Source organism: Poecilia formosa, unplaced genomic scaffold (genome assembly GCF_000485575.1).
Source record: "Poecilia formosa unplaced genomic scaffold, Poecilia_formosa-5.1.2 Scaffold10, whole genome shotgun sequence".
Lineage (NCBI taxonomy): Eukaryota > Metazoa > Chordata > Actinopteri > Cyprinodontiformes > Poeciliidae > Poecilia > Poecilia formosa.
Genome location: NW_006799949.1, coordinates 3395155 through 3417679, shown reverse-complemented (window position 1 = coordinate 3417679; position 22525 = coordinate 3395155). Strand labels below are relative to the sequence as shown.

At 37.7% G+C, this 22525-nt stretch overlaps 2 protein-coding genes across 7 annotated transcripts in view; both read left to right on the top strand.

Annotated features, from left to right (window-relative positions):
• The window catches only part of atp13a3 (ATPase 13A3), a 32948-nt gene extending 28323 nt beyond the window's left edge, over window positions 1-4625 (top strand). For both annotated transcript variants that reach the window (XM_007542037.2, XM_007542029.2), the window contains one exon: window positions 4-4625. In XM_007542037.2, coding sequence (XP_007542099.1) covers window positions 4-198 — 195 coding nt within the window. In that variant the 3' untranslated portion in view covers window positions 199-4625. The remainder of the gene's footprint in view (window positions 1-3) is intronic.
• Window positions 4626-6317: 1692 nt separating this feature from the next.
• opa1 (OPA1 mitochondrial dynamin like GTPase) overlaps window positions 6318-22525 on the top strand; it is a 31183-nt gene continuing 14975 nt past the window's right edge. Inside the window, exons 1-22 of one of the 5 annotated variants that reach the window (XM_007541985.2) lie at window positions 6318-6524; window positions 8249-8573; window positions 8720-8816; window positions 8941-9048; window positions 9907-9957; window positions 11091-11173; window positions 13377-13523; window positions 15701-15754; window positions 15834-15938; window positions 16097-16183; window positions 16485-16598; window positions 17029-17109; window positions 17209-17283; window positions 17377-17448; window positions 17671-17770; window positions 17924-18054; window positions 18717-18789; window positions 18881-18953; window positions 19038-19153; window positions 19947-20011; window positions 20198-20274; window positions 22315-22480. In XM_007541985.2, coding sequence (XP_007542047.1) covers window positions 6496-6524; window positions 8249-8573; window positions 8720-8816; window positions 8941-9048; window positions 9907-9957; window positions 11091-11173; window positions 13377-13523; window positions 15701-15754; window positions 15834-15938; window positions 16097-16183; window positions 16485-16598; window positions 17029-17109; window positions 17209-17283; window positions 17377-17448; window positions 17671-17770; window positions 17924-18054; window positions 18717-18789; window positions 18881-18953; window positions 19038-19153; window positions 19947-20011; window positions 20198-20274; window positions 22315-22480 — 2229 coding nt within the window. In that variant the 5' untranslated portion in view covers window positions 6318-6495. The remainder of the gene's footprint in view (window positions 6525-8248; window positions 8574-8719; window positions 8817-8940; window positions 9049-9906; window positions 9958-11090; window positions 11174-13376; window positions 13524-15700; window positions 15755-15833; window positions 15939-16096; window positions 16184-16484; window positions 16599-17028; window positions 17110-17208; window positions 17284-17376; window positions 17449-17670; window positions 17771-17923; window positions 18055-18716; window positions 18790-18880; window positions 18954-19037; window positions 19154-19946; window positions 20012-20197; window positions 20275-22314; window positions 22481-22525) is intronic. The other 4 variants (XM_007541992.2, XM_016665548.1, XM_016665556.1 and 1 more) reach the window with 4 other exon arrangements.

Sequence of the window (22525 nt, the reverse complement as noted above, 5' to 3'; positions counted from 1 at the left end):
TAGGCAGCGGTTGACATGCAGGCATACAAGTGTCTGTTCAGGTTGTGTCCACGCAAGACGATGCCCAAAGCTCGATACATGCATCTTGCCCAGGAACTGAGTTTGGACCCAGACTGGCCCCCAAAGCCGACCACCACCACAGAGGCCAAGCCCCGCCCTGAAAACGGCTCTGTCTATGACATCATAAGTCACTCCTAGCATCGTCACACTCCCAAACACTATGGGGTCCCCAGCTCTCTCACAGGAAACTTGCATATGAGGAGTACTAAGGGAAGTGCACATTGTCATTCTCTCGATCGCCTTCACTCTTCATGCAAAAGAACTTCATCAGTTCTCACGAATACCGATATCTGTACCTTCATATCTTTGAAACTGCTCCTGCTTTCTCCGTCACACTCCATATTGATGCTCTCAGGTCTCATTATTTGACATTTCTGTAAAACAAAAGCATCATTGCTCTTTTACTTGTACGCCATTCCTTACGTCTGTTTATAAAAGCAGAGTAGCATTCAACAAAGACTTGCAATCAAAGTGAAAGTTGTGCGGTGACACCTTGTGGTGTAGGTTGAACATCCTGTCAGTTTGTCTGAGGAAAACCAAGTGAAAGGTCACTTCAAAAATGTGTATTCCCTCGCAAATATAAAACATGTTCCATAAGATTGTTATAAACGTCAGGTTTTATTTTACACCTTAATAGCCAATACGTGATGGACAGATACTGTGAAAATATTTAAAAAGTACAAATAAACTCTTGAGTGAAGCTGTGCAGCGTAGGGTTGAGGGCATGTTGCCCTTGGAGCGAGGCTTTCAGATTCACCCTTTTCTGAATAAAAATATTGATTTTATAAAAAGGTTGTAGTTGAAACGTTTGGAGGGTAGAAGAAAGGAAATGCACTTTAAAAAAGATTAAGTTAATGGATGAATATATTTACTTGATATAAAATTGTTCTATTTATTCTATTTGGTTGAATATTTCCTTTTTGTGCAAGTGTGCGTCTTACCAGTATGTCTTATACTGTCGAAATGCCCGTTTATTTCTCATTGCATGGTGACTCATTTAAATATATTATAAGTCATTTGTAGGGAGCGCAGCAGAATTATGCCCACAGAGAACTTGTGAAATGGAAGTGGGGATTGTGGCTTTATTTGGTTCTTATCGGGCCCTCAGTAGTGAGGGAATACATTGTTAAATCAGAAATGAATTATTCAAATATGTCACCATTCATGGGCAAATAAACAGGCTTTCTAACAGTGGAGGATTTATTGCTCAGAAATGGTGTTACCACAAAGAAATAATCAACCAAATACAAATTTCCTTAATTTTTACGCTTGTTCTTTTCACTATTAGAACTTCCCTTCTGAAGCGCTAGAGCGCCACCTGTTGGCTCTTAGGTATAGTGTGTATACCAATTGAAAAAAGCTCTAATTTGAGTTTCAGACGAAGAGAGCCGATTTGGCCTAAAATTGGCTGATTATGATCACCTGCTAACTTCTCAATGCAGCCCTAAAATACATGTATATTCATAAATACATACTGACTAACTAATTTGTGCATTAGCTAAGGGACATGTTGACTAGTTATTGGAATGAGGTAAACAAAAAGTACCATTACATTACAGTAAGTGATTTGTTTGTGCAGAATGATCTCCTTCTAGACCAGCACAAAGCCTGTACTCTGTTTAGCTATTTGCAAAAATAGATTTTTTTTTTTTTCTCTTTGAAAGGCATAGCGTAAAAATTTGGAAAGGTTTTAAAACGGAACAACTTGTTTGACGAAAGAAAACAGTTTGAGCTGACGAAGCTGATTCATGACCTGTATACTTGCTCTCAAATGCCTACAAATTTTTGTGTGAGCACAAAGTTAATTCAAATCCCTTGAAGAATGAAAAAAAAAATGCTTTTTGTTTTAAGAAAATGACCTACTCTCTAAACTGAACAACTTTATCTTTGACAAAGATAAGTAACAGGATTGACTTTGTGTGGCATTTTTCTTAGATTTCTCTAAAAACAGTTTCAAACTGTTTGGGTGTTTTGGCTCGTTCTTGTGGCATAGTGTCCGCTGTAATTGTCGATGTTTAGTTGTAGGATTTTAACTCTGAGCAATGAAAACATGGGAGTAAAAGAGTTTTCATCTATTCTATGTCCATATCGGCCGCCTTCTGTCCACAATATTGAATAATTGATCAAGAAATGTCAAATTTAGCACAGACTGTTATAGCTTTTCTGTAGATTTTGGAAGCATCTTTAAACCAACAGCCGAATCCTTGTTAACTCTGACAGCGATGACAGTAATCTTTATGTCATTTCTTACACTTTTAATATTAAAATGTTGACTTTGTGTGCTTCTGACAGAATAACAGTTTACTCTTTAACTAAACCTTTATGAAAAGCATGCCTGGTCAACATTTCCTCCATCAGTTTAGTACACAGTGATCTCTTTGCAGACTGAACTGGTGCTTGCTTGGCGGTGAAAACGCTCTTCAGCATACAGAGACCTGCATGAAGCCAGCTGCCAGCGGGTCACCTGACGGTTGCGATGCTACGCATTTAGCTTCAAGCATGTGGCATAACTATAGGAATTAAGAAACATTTAACATCTTACATTGTATATTAGAGGCGTAAATAATAATACAAAAGTCCCAGAAACAGCATGCATCTGGTTGGTTATTGTAAACTGTTAACCAAAAGCATGAGACTAGATGACTTAAAGCTTCCTGCATCTTTGGATACGTTCCTGAAATCAGAAGTACGGCTTTTTTAAGCGACGTTTCTTCCTGTGGAAGATTGATTACAGTTGAAATTAGTCAATAGGGTAAAGAATTGTGCATCTCATCTGTGTGCTGCTCCTGTTTTTTTTTTTTTTTCTTCTCCCCTAAAAAAATGATTTATGAATGATGAAGCCTGATAAAATTGCTCTATCCATGTCCATCACATATCCTCCATGCATAGAGTTAAGGGCTATATGTTGGGTTCAGTGCTCTTTATTCAACATGTAAAATAAAAAAAAAACAGCAGTAGAGGAGCTTAAATGTGAACATTTTTGTGATTGGAATACATATTTATATTTTATTTGGAGCGTTTTGAAATGGTTAAAAATAAAAATGGATGTGTTGCCACAATGACATGTTCAAATAAGCAGATTACTCATACCCAATACTTTTGTTTAATCTATATAGAGTATTTATTGTGACCAGAAATTGGCCACTACATCTTTCTAAGAGTTCTCCATGATTTAGAAAATTCATTATTTTTCTAAGACTGAATGTAGTTGAGAACAAAATGTAATGCAATGCAAAACCACAATTACTGATTTTTATTTCCAAAGACATTTCTTCATATGTTTACTGGTTGCTTAAGTAAAAAAATAAAAAAAGAGTGAATGAGGGAGAAGAAAAGTTAGATTTTTAGCCAGTGGTAAGGTGTGTCAAATGAGATTTGATGGAGCACATCAAGTAGACATTAAGTGGTTAAAATAATACAAGGTTTTGTTTGTGTATATATGGGGTGTACATTTATCTTGTCTGTAGAAGAGTTTAAAGGTTTAATTATAAAGAAATATGGATTTTGAATTATAAAAGGGCTGGTGTGTTTTATTTTTTGCTTTATCTTCTACTTTTTGGTACTGTCACAATCAGTTGTCAATCTCTGATTTTTTTTTTTTTTTTTTTTTTCTGGACTGTTTTGTGTTTTAACTTGTGCAATGTAACCTTACTGACTGTGTTCTCTAATTGGCCATCAAACCTGGGCATTTACGTCAGTCTGGTGAGAACACTTGGATAAACAAATTGCAGCCAATGTCTGTTTTCGAGGTCTAGATTAAATAAATCAAACCTGAACAATTTGCTCCTGCAGGATCCAAAAGTCCAAACAGATTTTTGTCTAGTTTCTCCCTTTGTCTTTATCTTGAAGTTTACTAACTATTGAAAAGAAAAAAGCTAACCAGAAGGGAATTCAGCCCGCTTCACATTTCTAGTTTAATCATCCAAGGTGTGTCTTGACATTTTCTCTGCTTCCATGTGAAATGTAGCTTGCAAATAAAATGTCCGTTGCTGTTTATCATCTTGTTGCATCATAATGCTGCTAGGAGCAAAATGATTCACTCATCTGTGTCATATCTGCACCATTTATTTAGAAAAGAAATACATGTGTAAATGCTACTTTTGCATTTTTGTACTGTGTAGTTTTTCTTTTTGATTCAGCGAACCTTCAGCAGACTTCTGAGCACCTTCACTATAGGGTTCATATTAAAATAATGTTAAAACATGTTTTCTCTTGGCATTCACATATGGTCTAGGTGTGGATGAATAACTTGTATGTTAGAAATAAATAAATTGGATTTAATGGTTCACCCAGAAAAATGCTATTAATTATATCTTTTTAACCAGTTTGCCTGCAGCTTAGCTCATGGTTTCTTTTCTGTGCTCTTTATTTTCAGCTTCCTCACCTCCTCTCCTGGGATATATGTATTTTTTTATTGGCAGAGATGTATAATATTTTGACAATTTTCTATTTTATAATTTATTTGTATTTATTTTGATTGTTTATTTTTTGTTTATTTTTTCCTCTGAAGATCGTGTTGTAGCTTTATGTCGATTTGTTTTTCTTCACAATAAATGTTCTTAAAGCAACTTCTTTTTTGGTCAAAGTTTTTCCATCAACTTTTAATGTAATGTATTTATGAGATAGTTGTACAGAAATATATATTTTTTGTGTATGGCGATGTGTATATATAAATTTTTAGTTCACAGGTGTCAGTTTGACTTGTTTTAAATACAATTAGCCTCAAGAAACTGACAGTTTCTTGAGGCTACAATTAGCCTCAAGAAACTGACAGTTGGGAGAAATTTAAAAAAAAAACCTGCCCAACAACTGGTCCAATAATGTTTTATATCCGGGAGGGGAAAAAAGATTATACGTTATTGGCAGATAAAGCGTTGTTGATGACGGGTAAGCAAAGCTGCAATGAGCCAATAGTTGGAAAAAAATAAATAAATTAAGGAAAACATCAATAACTGCGTCGGTAGCATCATCCTTCTGTCAGGGGAATATGCAGATGTTTTCATTATCGGTAAGCAGAAATAAAAGCTTGAAATGGGTGTTTAATAATCTAAAGTGTTTCTCTCAGTGAGTTGAGTTACTAAAATGAACTTTTCAATGATATTCTAATTTGAGACACATCTGCACATCCTTCATAAACCGAACTCCACAGCAGCATAACTGGTTGAGGACCCTTCAATCTTTCTGTATCCTAATCAAAACGGGAAGGATTAGGTTTATTCTTGAAAAACCACAGATTAATTAAATGAGTATAGAAGAAATTTCAGCCATATAATGTATTAAACTTGTGTTAGTGGCAGCCAAGAGTCAGATCAATCACACCTATTGTGGTCTTAGCAGAAGAGCCCCACATTTTTTTTGTCACCAATTAATATTTCTCTCAGATACAAGTTTGCTATTGATAAGCAAGACTTGTCACCAAATATTCTGTTGGGTAATTTGGTTTCTGTAACGGAGGTCTTGGGAAAACAGTTTAGACTTCCCCTGTTACTTTATGCAATAAGTGTCAACTTCCTATAACAAGGTGACGAAATGAACTTGTAACTACCAACACATTTTCATGACAAATGTGTGCTTCTGTTAGTTCTTAGCCTTCCCTGCGATATACCTTGTCTTTAACAAACTGAAGTGCACCTGTTTATTCAAATTACCATTACCAGTTGTGGTCTCAGTTTTTCACATTTAAATGTCCAGTTTCAGAAAAGTGTTTAGCCCTTGCAAGTTTAATCAGAGCTTCTTTGATTCGCACAGAAGTTGTCCTTGCATCAGAAGTTTTGACATTAAAATCCATATAGTTTTAACAAACTTTAAATAATAACCAATTAACTTCATAGTTCAGTAGATGTGAGTGCACACAAAAATGCACTAGTAGGTTTTATGGGACTTTTGTGCCAGGGGCATCCAGGTAATATCAATAAAAGTAATTTTATTCCAGTAATTTAATTCAAAAAGTGAAACCTGTATAAAATCATTACACACTACGATTTAGGTATTTTAAGCATTTCAGAATTTTTACTTTAATGAAGGTGGACATCTTGGAGAAACTGGCTTCAGTGACAAAGATGAGAGTTGTGTAGGAGGAGAATTCTTTTTGGAGGTATATATTGAATTGAAGTGATTTTTCGTTCCCTCGAGAGGTCGGGATTAAAGTCGGAATTCTTTTTTTCAGAGGCCCTTATGTTCTTCATTTTGTTATAGCTTTTCTCAGATAAACACCTTAATACACCGGAACCATAAGACTACGGTGTCAGTGCACATTTGAAGGTAGTACCACTCACCGGAAGTGGAACTATCACACTGCTTGTGTCCTTGCTAGCTAACGGGCTTGTGAGTTGCCATTAGAGGCAGGCAAATGTGTCCTGATTGGAAAGATGTTTTGAGCTGTGACGGAAGATAAAATCTGACAGAGAGTTACATTCACCTGTTGTTAGCAGCGCCATGTTGCGTGTCGGGAGCTCAGCTGCCTGGTGAGTTCAGTTTTACTGAAGGTAACGGTAGCACAAGCTAGCTTCGGTAAAATGAAGCGAAGGGGGTCCTCTGACAGCTGATGGCATTATAGTTAGCTCTGTTTTGAGACTGGTAACTAATGTCCTGGTTTAAATAGATGTAAGCCTGAAATCCCACGGATTTACCGGCTGTGTATTATAATAAATGCGCTTTAAACCGAATTTCCATCTAGTTCTCTTGGTGCTGAGTTTATTTAACTGATAGCCGACTGTAAGCAGCTAACCTGAGTGGTTGGGGAGTGTATTTCTGCTTATATTGACTTTAATAACCTACTGTTGCTTCATGCTAAATTGACCTGTTCATGGACCTATCCAGTATACACTAGTATGAGTAGTTTTTTTGCTTACTGTAGCTAAGTGTTATATATTGTGTAATTATATGTTGCTAGCGTTGCACGATTTATGATAATGTATTGTGTATATTAGGCATCAGAATCTTTTACCAAATGCTTCTCCGATTAATCGTTTTTTCTTGTAATTGTAGCCGATCTATTTTTATAATAATTCTCTTTTTCTATAATCAGTATGCTAAGTTGCAAGGATTTCAAGTTGGACCAAATGATTTAATCTGAAAGAACATAATTGTAAGAATTTGAGATGTGCTGTACGACTACAGTATCAACAAATCAACTATGAAGCTACCCATAACTACACTTTAACTATAATAATGTAATGTAGAAAATTTCTTACTGAGAGAATCTGCAAAATTGAACTAAAAATAAGAACCAACTATTGATGTCTAAATGATTTTATGCAATTCACAGAAATAAGTACTGTGACGTTCTGTTAGGACACCCAGGCATCAGATACGTTTGTTTTTAACAAAAAGCATAAGGCAGCTGGTAAGGAATAAATCAGCCAACACCAAACTCCTCTGACAGTAAGACAGTGCAACAGCATGAATGAACACATAATAATAATCAGTAGCAGATTTTCACGTATTGATTTTTCTTTTTCTTTACGAAGACATATTTGTGATAATTTGTGAATGAATGTGCCTAATGGATATACAGTGGACTTTTTAAGATAACATTCATATTGTAAATAACTTAAAAAATTGTTAGACACTAATAATACCGCAATACAGCTTTAAAAGTGGTGTGTTATTCTGACAAAAGGTTAGTATCTACGTGGAACCTCTGATCCAAAACACTTTCATAGAACAGTTTATAATTACAAGTGACTCAAATTTATTACTTCCAACATGTCTCGTATCTTGAACGTTATTTTGCTTTGCTACCTGAATCAGCTTGGATTCCAGTGCTATTAGAGAGAGCTTTGACTGAACAAGATCCTGTTCTCATTTACACTTCCTCATCTTCCTCACTCCAGTTTCAGAATATGATGACATGGATTGACCTTGCAGCAGATTTGACTTAACAATCATGGGCCTATATGTTGCTGTGTCTTGCATAATTTTTACTGTTGTAACAATTTTCAGCTTAGTTGTTAGATTTTCTTTGCACTGCAGACTTGTACACAAATATTAAAACTTGTTAATAGTAAATGTGGTTGTGAGTAGTATTCCTCTTCTGTTGTTTATCAAGAAGGTAAATCAGAAGGTGTCTTTACAGTTGGTGTAGGTGGTCATAATAAAAGTTCCAAAATTATAGAATCATAAAATGGAAACAAACGCCGCTTGTTTTTTTTTTTTTTTTTAATGCCATATTCCTCTGTTATTTCAGCGTGGCTTGTAGGAGCCTCGTCTCAAACTATATGGGGGTGAAATTCCGGATCCCACTGCAGAAACTTCATCCTCTGTCTCGTGCCATTCACCATCGTTACTCTGGAAACAATAACCCTCACCGGACTCCTCATCGCACAGCAGCGCGATATTTTACCTCCATGTCCCGGTTGCCCATGCGGCCTGTGAAGCCTCCTCCGGGGTCTGGTGGTCACAGGCACCAACAGCAGCGTAACTTCTGGGTGGCCCGCCTGGCAGCCCGGCTGCTGAGGCTCCGATACATCCTGCTGGGAACAGCAGTTGGAGGAGGTTACACCGCTAAGAAGGTCAGTGGTAGTTATTATCACTTATGTTGTGTCAAAGTCCATTTTGTGGATAATGAAGCAAAAATCCTTCATTACTGGTTTTAATTTGGTGCATATTTGTAAACAGACAGCAGGTAATTTTAAGTAAAAAGTCTCTTAATTCTTAGACCTATGAAGAGTGGAAAGACATGCTGCCTGATTTCAGTGAATACAACTGGGTCATCCCTGATTTTGTGTGGGAACTGAGTGAAAATATTGATCTTGGTAAGTTTCTTTTTTTTTTTATCAGTGATCTTTGGTATTAAAATTGTCTATCAATTTATTTTACGTTGTTATCCTTCAGTCACATGTCAGATTTTTATACCTCACCGACATTTTTGCATTTAAGATAAACTGGCAAAAGCATTACCAGAGATGGAAGAAATCGCTAAACTTCTGCCTGACTTTGAGAAGATTGGAGAGAACTTCACTTTCCTTAAAGGCCTTCTTTCCTCTGGTGAGTAAACTGAACATTAGCTGGATGCTGTAAAATAAGAAAATGAATTCAAGGCCACATATGGGATGAATTAGAATTTCCAGAGGAAGGTTGCTGTCTGTATTTTGGTTGATGTTTTAATTTAATGTTTGATTTATCACCTCGCTTTGGGTGCATTTAAAGCAATATCTTGATAAACATTCAGTATTACAAACATGTTATTCAGCCTGTTTCCTGAATATCTTCCTCTCTGCAGTTTTTCTTACTAGAGTGTGTTTATATACTGCTGCTGTGTTTGACAGACTGATATGAAACCAAATAGTTCACTATTCATTCTCTCACTATGTTGAATTTTCTTTTGCGTCACTGCATGTTTATAGTGTTGCAAAGTTTTCTTTGTCATTAAACTTTACTGAGTCACTGAAAAACATAAGGGAGTAGTTTTGATGTTTTTGCAAAGACTTTAGTTTTGATGGATTTTTCAGAATGGAAAATACAAATATATTCTTGACCAACTAATTACTGATCTGAGCCATGCAAGACGAATATTACACATTTGATTGGTGCTTCTTTAATATCCACTGATTGATCTTTCCACAAACTTTTGTGTGTTCACAAATACTTTAAATAACATACTTTATTTGTAGTAAACAAAAAAAAGGTCAGTCAGAGATCAGATCCAGTTCAGGATTTAACTCTTTTATCGGTTTCTTCAGGGACTTTTTCAACTAAAGCTTCTGCTCATCCACAGCTTGTCATTACGCATCATTATTGTGCTGAATTCCTGGTTTCACAGCCATCCCTCTACCTGTCTGCTTCATGACTTACATCTTGTGTTCTTCGTTTCTCCTCTTCTCCTGTCCTCCACATTTTTCACAGGTGTGAGTTTGGGTAGTGAAGTCAAAGGAGTCTCTGGCCTGCATCTGTTAGGTGTGTAATCCCCGTATACTAGTAGAACTGTCCGTACCCCTTTTTACTTTCTGTCACTCTTCAATGGCATCACACAGGACTGTGATTATCTTAATGTTTAGATTTAGCAGTGAGGAAAGTGGACAACCATATTCCAAATGTGCAGAAGGAATTTGTTTCTTTCTGTAGTTCTCACAAAAGAACTTTCAAAGACTCTCTTGTTTGTCTGTAGTTTGTTGTCCTACTTTCTTACTCTCTTTTTCTTGCCTCTCTCTGGCTGAATATTGTCCAACCTTTTTAGGTCTTTGCCTCCTTTGACTTCAAGCTCTCCTCTCACTTGTCCTGAGGGTTTCTTTTAACTACACACTCATTACTAACCTTTTCAGCAGTCTTCCTCTGTCTCTGGTTTCTGACACTCAAATTTTTGAAAAATGTAGTTTTAGTTTGAATTTTATACGACTCGTTTATGAACCTGTGTGCCAGGTTCATAAACCACAGCCTTAGCTATGAGTCACAGAAAAACAAAGGAGCGTCCCTTGCAATTATTGTTATCTCTTGTTTGCTCTTATGGCTGGCTTCATAAATATATCTTATGTAATTTGCACTAATTTTACATTCTGTGTTTTAAACACATTTCTTATGTTGATAAGAGAAGTGATGCCTTTTAAGATTTTAACATGATTTAGTCATTCAACCAAAAAAACAATTGGTGTCAGTTTATTTTTTATTTTTTTTTATTTTAAGCAAGTGTGATTTGAACAATGTTGCACCACATTAGAAACGAATATTAATCTAAAGTCAAATAACATTAATCTAAATATGAACCCAAAATGTAATTTTCAAGATTTCAGTTTTCTTTCAGAGGAAATTTATTTAGATATAGATGTATTTTGTCTCTTTAATAAACTATTTAATCGGCAATAAACATATCATTGTTGTCATTAGGACATCTAGACTAACTAATTCATATTTTACCTCAGAAAATCTGTTTTACTTACCTACAAACTCAAGGATTTCAACAACATTTTTCAAACATTTAAACTTAATCACAAATTTGTGGGCTTTTTTTAATCAAGCACCCCTCGAAGCCTTGAAGCATTATTATATCTTTTTGTCACTACTTTTTTACGTCTTGTGTTTTTGTTTCCTCTTAGAAAATTCAGGCGATCCTGCTCTAAAAGCTACAGATTCTTCAACCGCAGCTGCACATGATGTCAGTGACAAGCAGTACAAAAAGGCAAGTGTTTAAAATCTGTTTCACACGTCACAGCTTTTATGCTCTCTCAATGCCAGCACCACTCTCTATCATTTAAAGGGACTATATTATCATTTTTATATATTTTTTTTATCATTATTTGTCTTCACGCTTGTATCTCCCAACCAATTTATTTATTTTTATGACTGAAGTCAAATCCAAGTTGAGTTGAGCGTGGATTTTTATGGAGACTTAACTGGTGTGGAGTCTGAGGGCCGTGGGTTTGAGACCTAACACACAAACACCCTAAGGAGAGATTTAAAAGATCTTGGTGTTGAGTCCTGTCTGCCTGCAGTTCACCACAGAGATGAATGAGGACTTGTTTAAAACTTGGTTGTTCAGTGGCCTGGCAGCTGACTCTGCTCAAGCTTTTGGTCGTCAGCTTGGTTGACTCTTTCTTTAAATAAAACTGCAATAGTAAAAGTATTTACTGTTGTATTTTTTCCATCGTTCCCAATTAGTGGACTCGTATCATACATATCCCAACAACAAGCAACAACTCATCATGCTAGCACCTTCCTATTTTAGCAGCTGTGGCTAAGAAGACTGTTATATCAGGGAAGCAAGTTTTAAATGTACTTACCCTGTTAGAAACCAATGGAAAGGCATAATGTGGTTTTTATTTTTTATCCTTTTGAAATTTGTGGCCTTTGTGGCTCTAAAATCTGATGATGTAGTCCCTTTAACTTCTATTTGCAGTCTGTCACCATTTCAACCATAGTTAGTTCAATCAAATGGCCATCAAAGATACATGAATATACATTTTTTTAAAGTTACTTTATAATAATACTTTGAGACACTGTGCTTAGAATATTGCACATTGAATTCAAAAATTGCATCAAATAGTAACATTTCTGTTTTTCGATTCATTCAGTTTATTGGATGTGATTTTGCACTTTCTAAAATCTGACATTATTTTCAGATTTTCCAGAAATTATACAACATACCGCTTAGATTTGGTATCACTCTTACTGAGAGCTGGAAAACAATCCTAGGTTTCTTTATGATTGCCTGTTCATACCTATTTAGCTCTGATTGTGAGTTAAAAAAAAAACAAAAAAACATCTTGGTAACTTATACTTTGTAGTGGATTTTTGGTTACTCTTTTGAATTTTAGTCCTTTATTTGTCTCTGCAAAAAAATATATTTTGTATGTATTCATTCCTCCTGTCTTCCTTCCTACCTTCTCGTGTTTCGTTTTATTGTTACCATTTTCTATCTTTTGTGTATTTTCATAACTGCGCAAAGTTAAAACGAAACCAACCTGAAAATCTATGAATTAGGAAGAGGTGCATTTTAACCCTCCCGCGGTCTTGGCGCTGCAGATGACGGTCGGACAGCGGGGAAGCGGAGTGAGAGGGGGGGTTTTGTGTCAGACTGTCTCGTAAAAACGCACGCGGAGTTGGCGCGGCCAGGTACAAAGTAAAAAACAGTTGAGGTTCATATGACCCCATCTCTTAAGACCACGGGAGGGTTAATAAACTTTTCTACCGGTTTCCCTCTTTGTACCTACAATCAGAGTCTCCAACATGAACACAACTTTTATATTCCATGCCTTACTCCCAATGCAAAAGCTAGCGCTCTAAAATGAGACAAACTCTGTGTTTCATGATGGGGATCTTTGAAACTAGACAGAATCCACCTGCTTTTTGCTTCGTCTCAGTAGATTTTAATGCTTGCTTTGCTGATTTAGTTTTCACTTTAAGCATTCACAGACCAGGTGAGTTAAAACCACATTAACATTTTGTTTTAATACATAAAACACTTCAAGAGAATTGTTACAATTTTGATGTTGTCCTTAATCTCCTATGGTGCATAAGGAGCACCAGTCACGGTTGCTGCCGCTTGCTGGAAGGCACTGATTGTGGTATTAGTTGCCTTTTCTGCCCTCAGTCTGGCAAAGTTTGTTTTGAACCAAGACAGACTTTGTTTTATTCACTGACGATGGTGGCAAGATTCTGAAAGTGAAAGATTCTTCTTGATTCTTTCAAACAAATCCTGACTGAATTCTGATTCTTCCACCTGAACAACACCAGTGCCAGCTGTCCCGGCTGGGTTTCCTGCATTGGGATGCAAGCATTGGTCCACATGGCATGGATCAACCCGGTGGCCGGTTGTTGTTCTTGGGTTTTTATTATTATTTTCCTCCTCCTTCCTCTCTCTCACGTCTCTCTGACGCACCCAGCAGGGTCTGCTCGGAGAGCTGATTTTTATTCAGCAGCAGATCCAGCGGCATGAGGAGGAGGTCCGGCGGGCCGCTGCAGCCAATAGTGCGCATACGTCATCCCAAGAGCGTGCTGCGAACCACAACCCCTCGACACAGACGCGCAAGGTGAAGGTCCCCCCTCACTTTGATCCCAATCCCACCAACAACTCCCAAAAACGTCCAGCTAAAGGACAGAGGAGGGACAATTTGGTTCAAGTGAAGTGAGATTAATTTGAGCTGGAGTCAAGTTTTGCATAGATTGGTTGCTTAAATGTAGAAACTTTCAACAGTGTTTTATTGCTTTTGTCATGCAAAACAAACATTGTAACTGGAAGGTTTTAATCCTGTCAGTTTAGGTATTTATTTCATATCTCATGAAAGAAAATATACTTTATCCTTTTTTGTTATATTTGTAGAAGTGATGACACAAACCTGGAGTGCCTTGCAAACATATTCATATCTCTAAACCTTTTCACATTACAACCATAATTTTCAAGTGTATTTTATTGGGATTATATAAAAATGTGGCATTTATCTGGTTTTAGTCTCTTTAACTAAAAGACTAAAACCATGTAACTAATCTAATAGTTGATTTTTGAACCCGAAATCAATTATTAGAGTCCTAATTTCATCTCGGTATAAACCCAGTGGTTTGTTAAAGGCTGAATAAGTTTATTAGAGACCAGAGAACACAGCAGACAGGTCAGGGATGAAGGTGTGGAGGTTTTTTAAAGCCGTATCTCAAACTAAGAACACATCACAGAGCTCTGGAGCTGCTTCCAAAGTTCAGGTGGAAGAATCTGTCAACGATTTGTTGTACGCTCCACAAATCTGACCTCTTTGGAAGAAGGTTTTTGCCTATATACTGCAGCGTTCTTAGTATGGCAGGAAACTAGAACTGCACGTCACTCTCACAGTTGATGGGAGGATGGATTGAGCAAAATAGAGGACAATAATGGTGAAAAATAAAAGCTGCAACAGTAAAGATGAAGCTGGAGCTACAATAGAATGTGTTCCCTGTTGAAGTTCAGAACTAAATCAATAACCTGCTGCAAATTTCTATTTTATATTTCCAGTCTGACTCAGCTTGAGCTGTTTTGCAAAGATGAATTAATAGGAAGGTTTGTCTGCGGAAACTTGCAGCAGTCATTGCAAAGTGAAGCTGGCACTCCACGCAAGCTGGCTAAATACAAATGCATGACACGCCTTTCAGACTTTTATTTGTGCAGAAATCTGAAATGCGTGCTTGATTTTCTTTCCATTTTCAATTTTTGCAATCCCTTCTGGGGGTCTGTCACATAAGATCCCAGTAAAATATGTTGAGGTTCATTGCTGTAATGTAACAAATTTGAACAGTACAAAGAGTGTGAATAGTTGTGCAAGGTGCTGTATCTCGACACTTTTAGCCTTCTCTGAAAAACTTGACAATAGTCTCCACGTCTGACTAAATGTGTATCACTGGGCTTAGATTTTCCAGTAATTCTTGCGTGACATGCATGAATCTTTTGCAGCCTACTTCTAGGAACAGTTGCAATGGATTTAGTTTCTCATGACCATAGATGTAGCTGGATGATCAACTGTCTCGTTTAGTGTTTGGGAGCACAGCATGAACCTGTGTGGCAACCAGCGGCATGGTGTGAGCTGACCTCTTTGAAAATCTCTGGGATGAACTGAAGTTTAAGTCAGGATTGAAGCCATTAGTTCAAAAGGAGCTGGTTTGTTGCTGTGAACTTTTCTGCATATTGCTGGAAAATATCTCAAAACAAAACTCTTGTTTCTGTTTTTTAGTGAAGAAGTAGTTCTGCTCATGTAGTTTGCTGTGTCTGTGTGTCTTTTATGTTAATTTTACCTTCTCCCAGTTCTGTTTCTTCTTGTTTCCTGTCTTCTGTTGGTCTCATGCAGAGATGACACTCGGTCATACAATTACTAAAATCTAATGGGGTTTAACAAAATCAGGTCTTTTGTAACAAAATGATTTTGTAAATAAACCTGGCTTGATTTTTACAGGATTCACTCTTTAATTTCTGCCTGTTTGTGGATCCCTGAAATTAAAGCTGGGTTATAGCAGTTATATGTTGACTGTCTGCCTGAAATGTTTGGATCTTTATGCATTAACATGACTTTCCATTTTGATTCTTTATGCAATACAGTTTGCATGTATTGAACCTTTGCGGTGATGGTGGGAGTTTTCTCTTCTGAAATAGTACTCTGAGCATAATGGAAAGCTACAAGCCGAAGGCTGAAAGGAAGCATGAATTTTACCCATTTATCTTGTTCGTCTTTGTTTCTGCTGTGACTTTCAGTCATCAGACAAAGAAAAGATTGACCAGCTCCAAGAGGAGCTTCTTCGAACTCAGGTAGTGCATCTCCAAAATCAAACGAAAATAATAAAAGGGCCTTGTGAAATGCCTGCTAATATGATTAATTATTTCTTAGTTAAAGTATCAGCGCATGCTGGAAAGACTGGAAAAGGAAAATAAAGAGTTAAGGAAAGTGGTGCTGCAAAAAGATGATAAGGGGATTCATCAAAGGAAGGTGAAGGTGAGTCATTTATCGACACAAACCTTAAACACTTTAATATTTTAAGGTTTCCATATCTGCTTGTGGTGTGGCTTTTAAGATTGTTTAGTTGTGAACCTGTTCAATTTGTCACTATTATGCCATTTAATGTTTTTTTTTTTTTTTTAATTGTTTTTCAGAAATCCCTTATTGACCTTTATTCTGAAGTCCTCGACATCCTGTCTGATTATGATTCCAACTACAACACCCAGGACCACTTACCCAGGGTGAGGTGCACAATTTGTAATCCTCAGCCAGATTTCAGATTATTTCTTAAGCAACAATTTGGTCTTTTTTTTTGTTAAATTTCCTTATTAGTTGAATAATATCAGCATTTTATACTCCTGAAAGTTATGAACTACCTCTTGGTTTGTAATTCACTCTAACACTAAATATTAGTGCCCCATGTTTCTCTATTCAGTCTTACTGTATTTAGCTGATGTCATTTGTATCATGTAATTCCTCATGGTGTAACTAATGACCTAATTTGTAGTTTATCCAACGTCTCTCCTGCTCTCTGTCCTTCAGGTGGTTGTGGTTGGCGATCAGAGTGCTGGGAAGACCAGCGTCCTTGAGATGATTGCCCAGGCCAGGATCTTCCCCAGGGGATCAGGAGAGATGATGACTCGCTCTCCTGTGAAGGTGGGTGGAGGACAGAGTGGTTTTATGTGTGGATTCGATTCCTTCTTTCCCTTAGAGCAGTGGTTCTTAGCCAGGGGTTCGATGAGTCGGTCTCAGGGGTTCGGCGGAGCCTCTGCCGCAGAGGTAAAGACACACTTGTGTAAAGTCGTGATGATGTGCCCCGCTTTCCCGTGACTTGCTGCAGAGTTACATTGACGTTACATGACGTTTTCAGAGAATCTACCTTTTAAGAAGACTTGGTGATGTTGGGGTGACCCAACTAGAGTCTAGTTGGGTCACCCTATGGTCTTGAATTTGGGGGGGGAAAATTCATGTTTTATTTATCACTGCAGAAAGGTTCAGTGAATGCGCATATGAAACTGGTGGGTTCGGTACCTCAAAAAAGGTTAAGGACCACTGCCTTAGAATAACCTCTATATTGTCCCTACAGGTAACATTAAGCGAAGGTCCCCACCATGTGGCCATGTTCAAAGACAGTGGCCGAGAGTTCGACCTCACTAAGGATGAGGATGTAGGTCACACATGCATCTGATTTATTATTTAAGGATTAACTGCAATCCTGTTGCTTTTTCACACAACATGTTTGTTTCTCTTCTTGGTTTGCGTGCAGCTGGCTGCTCTGAGGCATGAGATTGAGCTGAGGATGAGGAAGAGTGTGAAGGAGGGACAGACAGTCAGCTCTGAGGTTGGACAAAGTTTCATCTGGATTATTAACAAAAAAATTATCTTATTTATATTTAGAACAGTTGATAAAATACTTTCATTTGTTCCACAACAGACAATCTCTTTGAGTGTTAAAGGACCGGGTATTCAGAGGATGGTTCTTGTTGACTTGCCTGGTGTCATCAGTGTGAGTAATAAAACTTTCTCAGATAGACACTGATATATTATTTTATATCCATACATAATTTTAATATGTATGGAGTGCTGTTGCTAGAGGGTTCCTATGCAATTGGGAAATGCCTGGAATTTGTAGGAGCCCCAGTTCTAAAGATACATGTTTTTTTTTTGTGTGTTTTTTTTTAATAAAACAAAGATTTTATGTAATTAATGTAATTGAACTACTTTCTAGACGGTGACGACGGGCATGGCATCAGACACTAAGGAAACTATCTTCAGCATGAGCAAGGCCTACATGTTAAACCCTAATGCCATCATTCTTTGTATTCAAGGTGAGACATGGTCATTTGCTTTTCCATTGCCTGATGTAGAGGGAACATAATATAGGAACAGTATTTGTGGAAAGGTCCTGAGATTTCCACAAGAAATAAAAAGCTGGACTCCAGGTTTGTCATTTTTGATCTGTTTGTTCTCCCTCGACCCAGACGGCAGTGTGGATGCAGAGCGCAGCATCGTAACAGACCTGGTCAGCCAGATGGACCCTCAAGGCAGAAGGACCATCTTTGTTCTAACTAAAGTGGACTTGGCTGAAAAGAACCTGGCCAGTCCAAGCAGAGTAAGAGATCTGAGCCGTTCCGACACAAGTGCTGCTTTATATCTATAATTATGCACTGACTAGCTGTAAATATTTCTCATTTTGGTTTCATTTCCTGGTGAAGGCACCCATCCAACACTGCAGTCACTGTCTTATTGACCTGCTTCAATTACTGAATTAAAGATAGTGATGCTGCATTTTCACTTATTAAGCCAGTAAAATGTTAGTCACCAATATTGTTTTATATCCAGGTGATCCACTAGAGGGAGCTCAATCTCTTCTAATGGACCATACACCAATCAGGCATAACTTTATGACCACCTTCCTGATAGTGTATTGGTTTACTTTTTGCTACCACTGGTTCACAGTTGCTCCATCTTTGAGCCACTTAAATGTTCTGAACCAGGCGTCCAACCATCAAAATTTAGTCGTTGCAGATTTGCTTAAACATTCGCACTTGTCCTGTTTTCCTTCTTCTAACTCACCAGGTTTGGTTATAAAAGGTTCACTTTTTGCCTCATATATACCACCCACAGACATGCAATGATGAGATAATCAGTGGTATTCACTAGACTTGATCATATACACCGTTTATATATATATAGTGAACTTTGTAACCCAAATTGGAGTTTCTTACAGTTTGATCTGTGCCTTTGAAAATACTTTTTTTTTTTCTCTTTTAGATTCAGCAAATTGTTGAAGGAAGGCTGTTTCCCATGAAAGCTCTTGGTTATTTCGCTGTGGTAACAGGAAAAGGTAAAAATTCTTCCAGAGTTTTGCGGCTTGCTGTATTTATTTTCTTATTTTTTCACTGATTTTTACTGACTGTTTATGTCTGCATTCAAAGGGGGCACCGGGGAGAGCATAGATGCAATTAAAGATTACGAAGAGGACTTTTTCCAGAACTCCAGATTGCTGAGGCAAGTTAAACTATAACAAACAAACTATCATGACTATTCAAGTGAATAACTGTGAAATTGAAAGTAACGTTTTTGTGCCAAAAGAGACGGTATGCTGAAAGCTCATCAGGTCACCACAAAGAACCTGAGTCTGGCTGTCTCTGACTGCTTCTGGAAGATGGTCAGGGAGTCTGTGGAGCAGCAAGCTGATGTTTTTAAAGGTATGCTCGCCTGACATTTACTAAATGTTTATCTCGGCCAAAGGTTCTGAGGCAGTAATTGTAAATGAACCAGACAATGCTTCCTCTTCACACTAAGAGTCTTCTGTCTCCAGGTCTTTCTCGGCTCACCCTGCCACACTTCCCCGGTCCCTCCCTTCTGCCTGCTTCAATTAGTCTAGACAATCACAAGCCATTGCTAACAGCAGAGGAGATTTATAGCTGTGAGACTGCAGTTCCCATAGACCCATTGTGTTGCATATCGATCTATATCCTATCAAATCACATGCGGCCGGCTTTCATCCTCCATTCTTGGCGCCACAAAGCTGCAATTAGACTAATCTGCAGTGTGGATAGGGAGCCGAGGGAAAAGGCACCAGGCTTGCTTCACCTGTGTGTGCGCGGGCACGTGTGTGTGTGTTTGTGCATACGTTAGAGCTAAAACTCTTGACTTTTGATGAAGCATAGGCTACTGGCCCCATTGCTTCACCTCCTAAGGGACCAGTTAGGAAAGAGTGTGCAAAGTGTCCTCAGCCTCTCTTATTAAAGGATGGACACCATTAGCAACCTGAAAGTGTGTTTTATATCACGCTACGTGGAAATAAAATGAGCTGTGTGTGCAGATGGTTGTTGATTGTTGAAATCTATTGTTGGATACATCGGAGCAGCTAAAATTAGAACGCTGTTAAATGACTGGAGGAAGTTCTTTATCAGGGTGTATATGTCAACCCATCTTGAAATCGTCATTTAGTGATGAACATCATATAATCTTTATAACAGTCCCATCTTTCCTCAGCATCACGATTCAACCTGGAGACTGAATGGAAGAACAACTATCCTCGTCTGAGAGAACTTGACAGAGTAAGGCGAACACAGTCCATGTTTCTCTGTGGTTCTTTCATACAAAAGCTTCTTGGTAAACTTATCCTAAAGCTCATTTGATTGGTTATTCACCCTGTTAATATTCTCGGAAAAGCGGTCACAGGTTTCTTTCTGAAATGTGTTCCAGTCTGCGGTGATTACTCATGGTGTTTTGTCTTTTTGCAGAATGAACTCTTTGAAAAAGCAAAAAATGAAATTTTGGATGAAGTCATTAGTTTGAGTCAAGTGACGCCCCAACTCTGGTAAGTAAGTCGTAGATAAAGTTATATTGTCGTTCATCTATAGTGAAATGTCAATGGATATTTTCCTCAAACAAAAATTGATCTCAGAAATTCAATTGGAAATGTGAAACATGTTACATAATATGACTCACAACTAATGAAACACCAGGATACAATTTCCAGGAAAATTCATATAATTCTATAATAATATTAGACCAGCAAATATTTTTAATACATAACTGTTATGTCATGGCCACACAATGAGAAGCCTGCTGACTTGCAGTTATCTAGCAGACAGTCCCAGACACCGTCTGCAAGGAGAATCAGCCACAAAAGGTCATTGTTAATTAAGCTCAGCTACATCCTGGTATGTTATAGAATGTTGAGTGGAAGGAAAAAGTGAGGTTGAAAAAAGGTGCACCAGTAACAGGGATAACTGCAGTTTTAGAGAATACTGAAACAAATCCTATTTTAGAGTTTGGACATGGAGTGGACAACAGCTGGAGTCAGCATGGGTTAAAACAGCCATCCCTTGTTAAACCACTCATGAACCATGTACAAGGTCTGAACCATCTGACCTGGCCTAAAAAGACTGGGCTATTGCTCAGTGGTCCAGAGTTTTCTTTTCAGGCTAAAGTACATTTTCCGGGGAAATCAAGGTCTCGGAGTCAAGACAAATAGGGAAGAGGCACAGAATCCAAGCTCCATAAGATCCAGTGTGAACTTAAATTTCTTAAGGTCTCCACATTCAGAGATGATTTTGCATCCATGTTATCTGCTGTCCACTATGCTTTATCAAGTCCAATGTCAGTGCAGTCATCTACCAGGAAATCTTCATGCTTCTGCTGACAAACGTTTTAGAGGATTTCATATTCTAGTATTATTTGCACTCTCCCTCACTGCTGAAGGTACCAATAGCTGGTTCAGTGATCATTGTATCAGTCTGCCTAATTGACCAGAAACCTCTGCTCACCGTAATCCCACAGAGAATCAGTGGAGTACTGTCAAGACAAATATGACAGACACCAGAGCCAGCAGTCTATTGCAGAGGCTGGGGTAGAGCCTATATTCTGTGCAGCACCTGGTGACACTTTTCAGTCCGTTGACTGTATTACATTTTTTGTATTTCTATATTAAAATAATTTCTTCTATTCTCATGTAACTTCTTGTTATTGTGAAGACTTGTACTTTGAGAATTTCACTTTGTTAGCTGAATGATTAAACTGTCTTTTCTTTATAATATATTTTAGATTTATTATATCCTGGTTATCATCCCTAGCATTTATTGCTCCCTTCATAGACTCTCATTTATTTAAAATTCTTCCTAATAGCAAAGTTGAAAGCTATTTATCCCACATAAGCAGATCTCATGTTTTTTAAAAATTTCTTTTAAAATACACCACTGGTCATTTATCTTTGTTTATACATTCTGTATGACTATACAGCTTATCTCATCTAGTATGAGGAAAAAGCTTGCTTTAATGAGATGTATGCATTGTGCTATGGCCATCCCCTGTGTGCGTGCCTCCAGTTTACTTTGATCAATAATCTGATGAATGGCCCGTGGACAGGAGCAGGGGTGGCCCTGTTAGCCAGCCAGCACAATTGAAGATAGCATTTATTGACAGAGAGCAGAGCCAGCTGGAACAAAGGGGACACGGCATGAAATATGAGGAAATGTTTATGATTAATGAGAAAAGGAGCAAAACTGCTGTGGTTACAGGGAGACTCAGTTTTGTTCCTGAGTCGCTATGCCATAAAGGAAAGTTGCGATACTTTGTGCTGCTAACAGAGTCATCGTAGTTCTGGCTACAAAAATAAAAGCACCCAGTGGGTCACTTTACTGAGCTGTACAGGAAACATAGAGGTTTTTGATTGGCACATTTATGTTGGATCAATGCTTCTAAATGCAACCAAAAAGGACAGTTCAGATCTTGAAAATGTTAACATGGTTTAAACGGAAAACTGAGACTGGAACAGCCATAAGGACTATGCTACAAATCAACAAACAGCTGTTATTCAGCTCATTACTAATGCATTCCATGTTTTTGCTCCACACAGGGAGTCTATTCTGCAGAAAAAGCTTTGGGAACGTGTTTCCACTCATGTCATCGAGAATATCTATCTGCCTGCTGCCCAAACGATGGACTCTGGGACCTTTAACACAACTGTAGACATCAAGCTGAAGCAGTGGACTGACAAGCAGCTTCCACATAAGGCACTGGAGGTAAAATATTCAAATAAAACCCACATAAGTGCAAGCAGTCTTCTT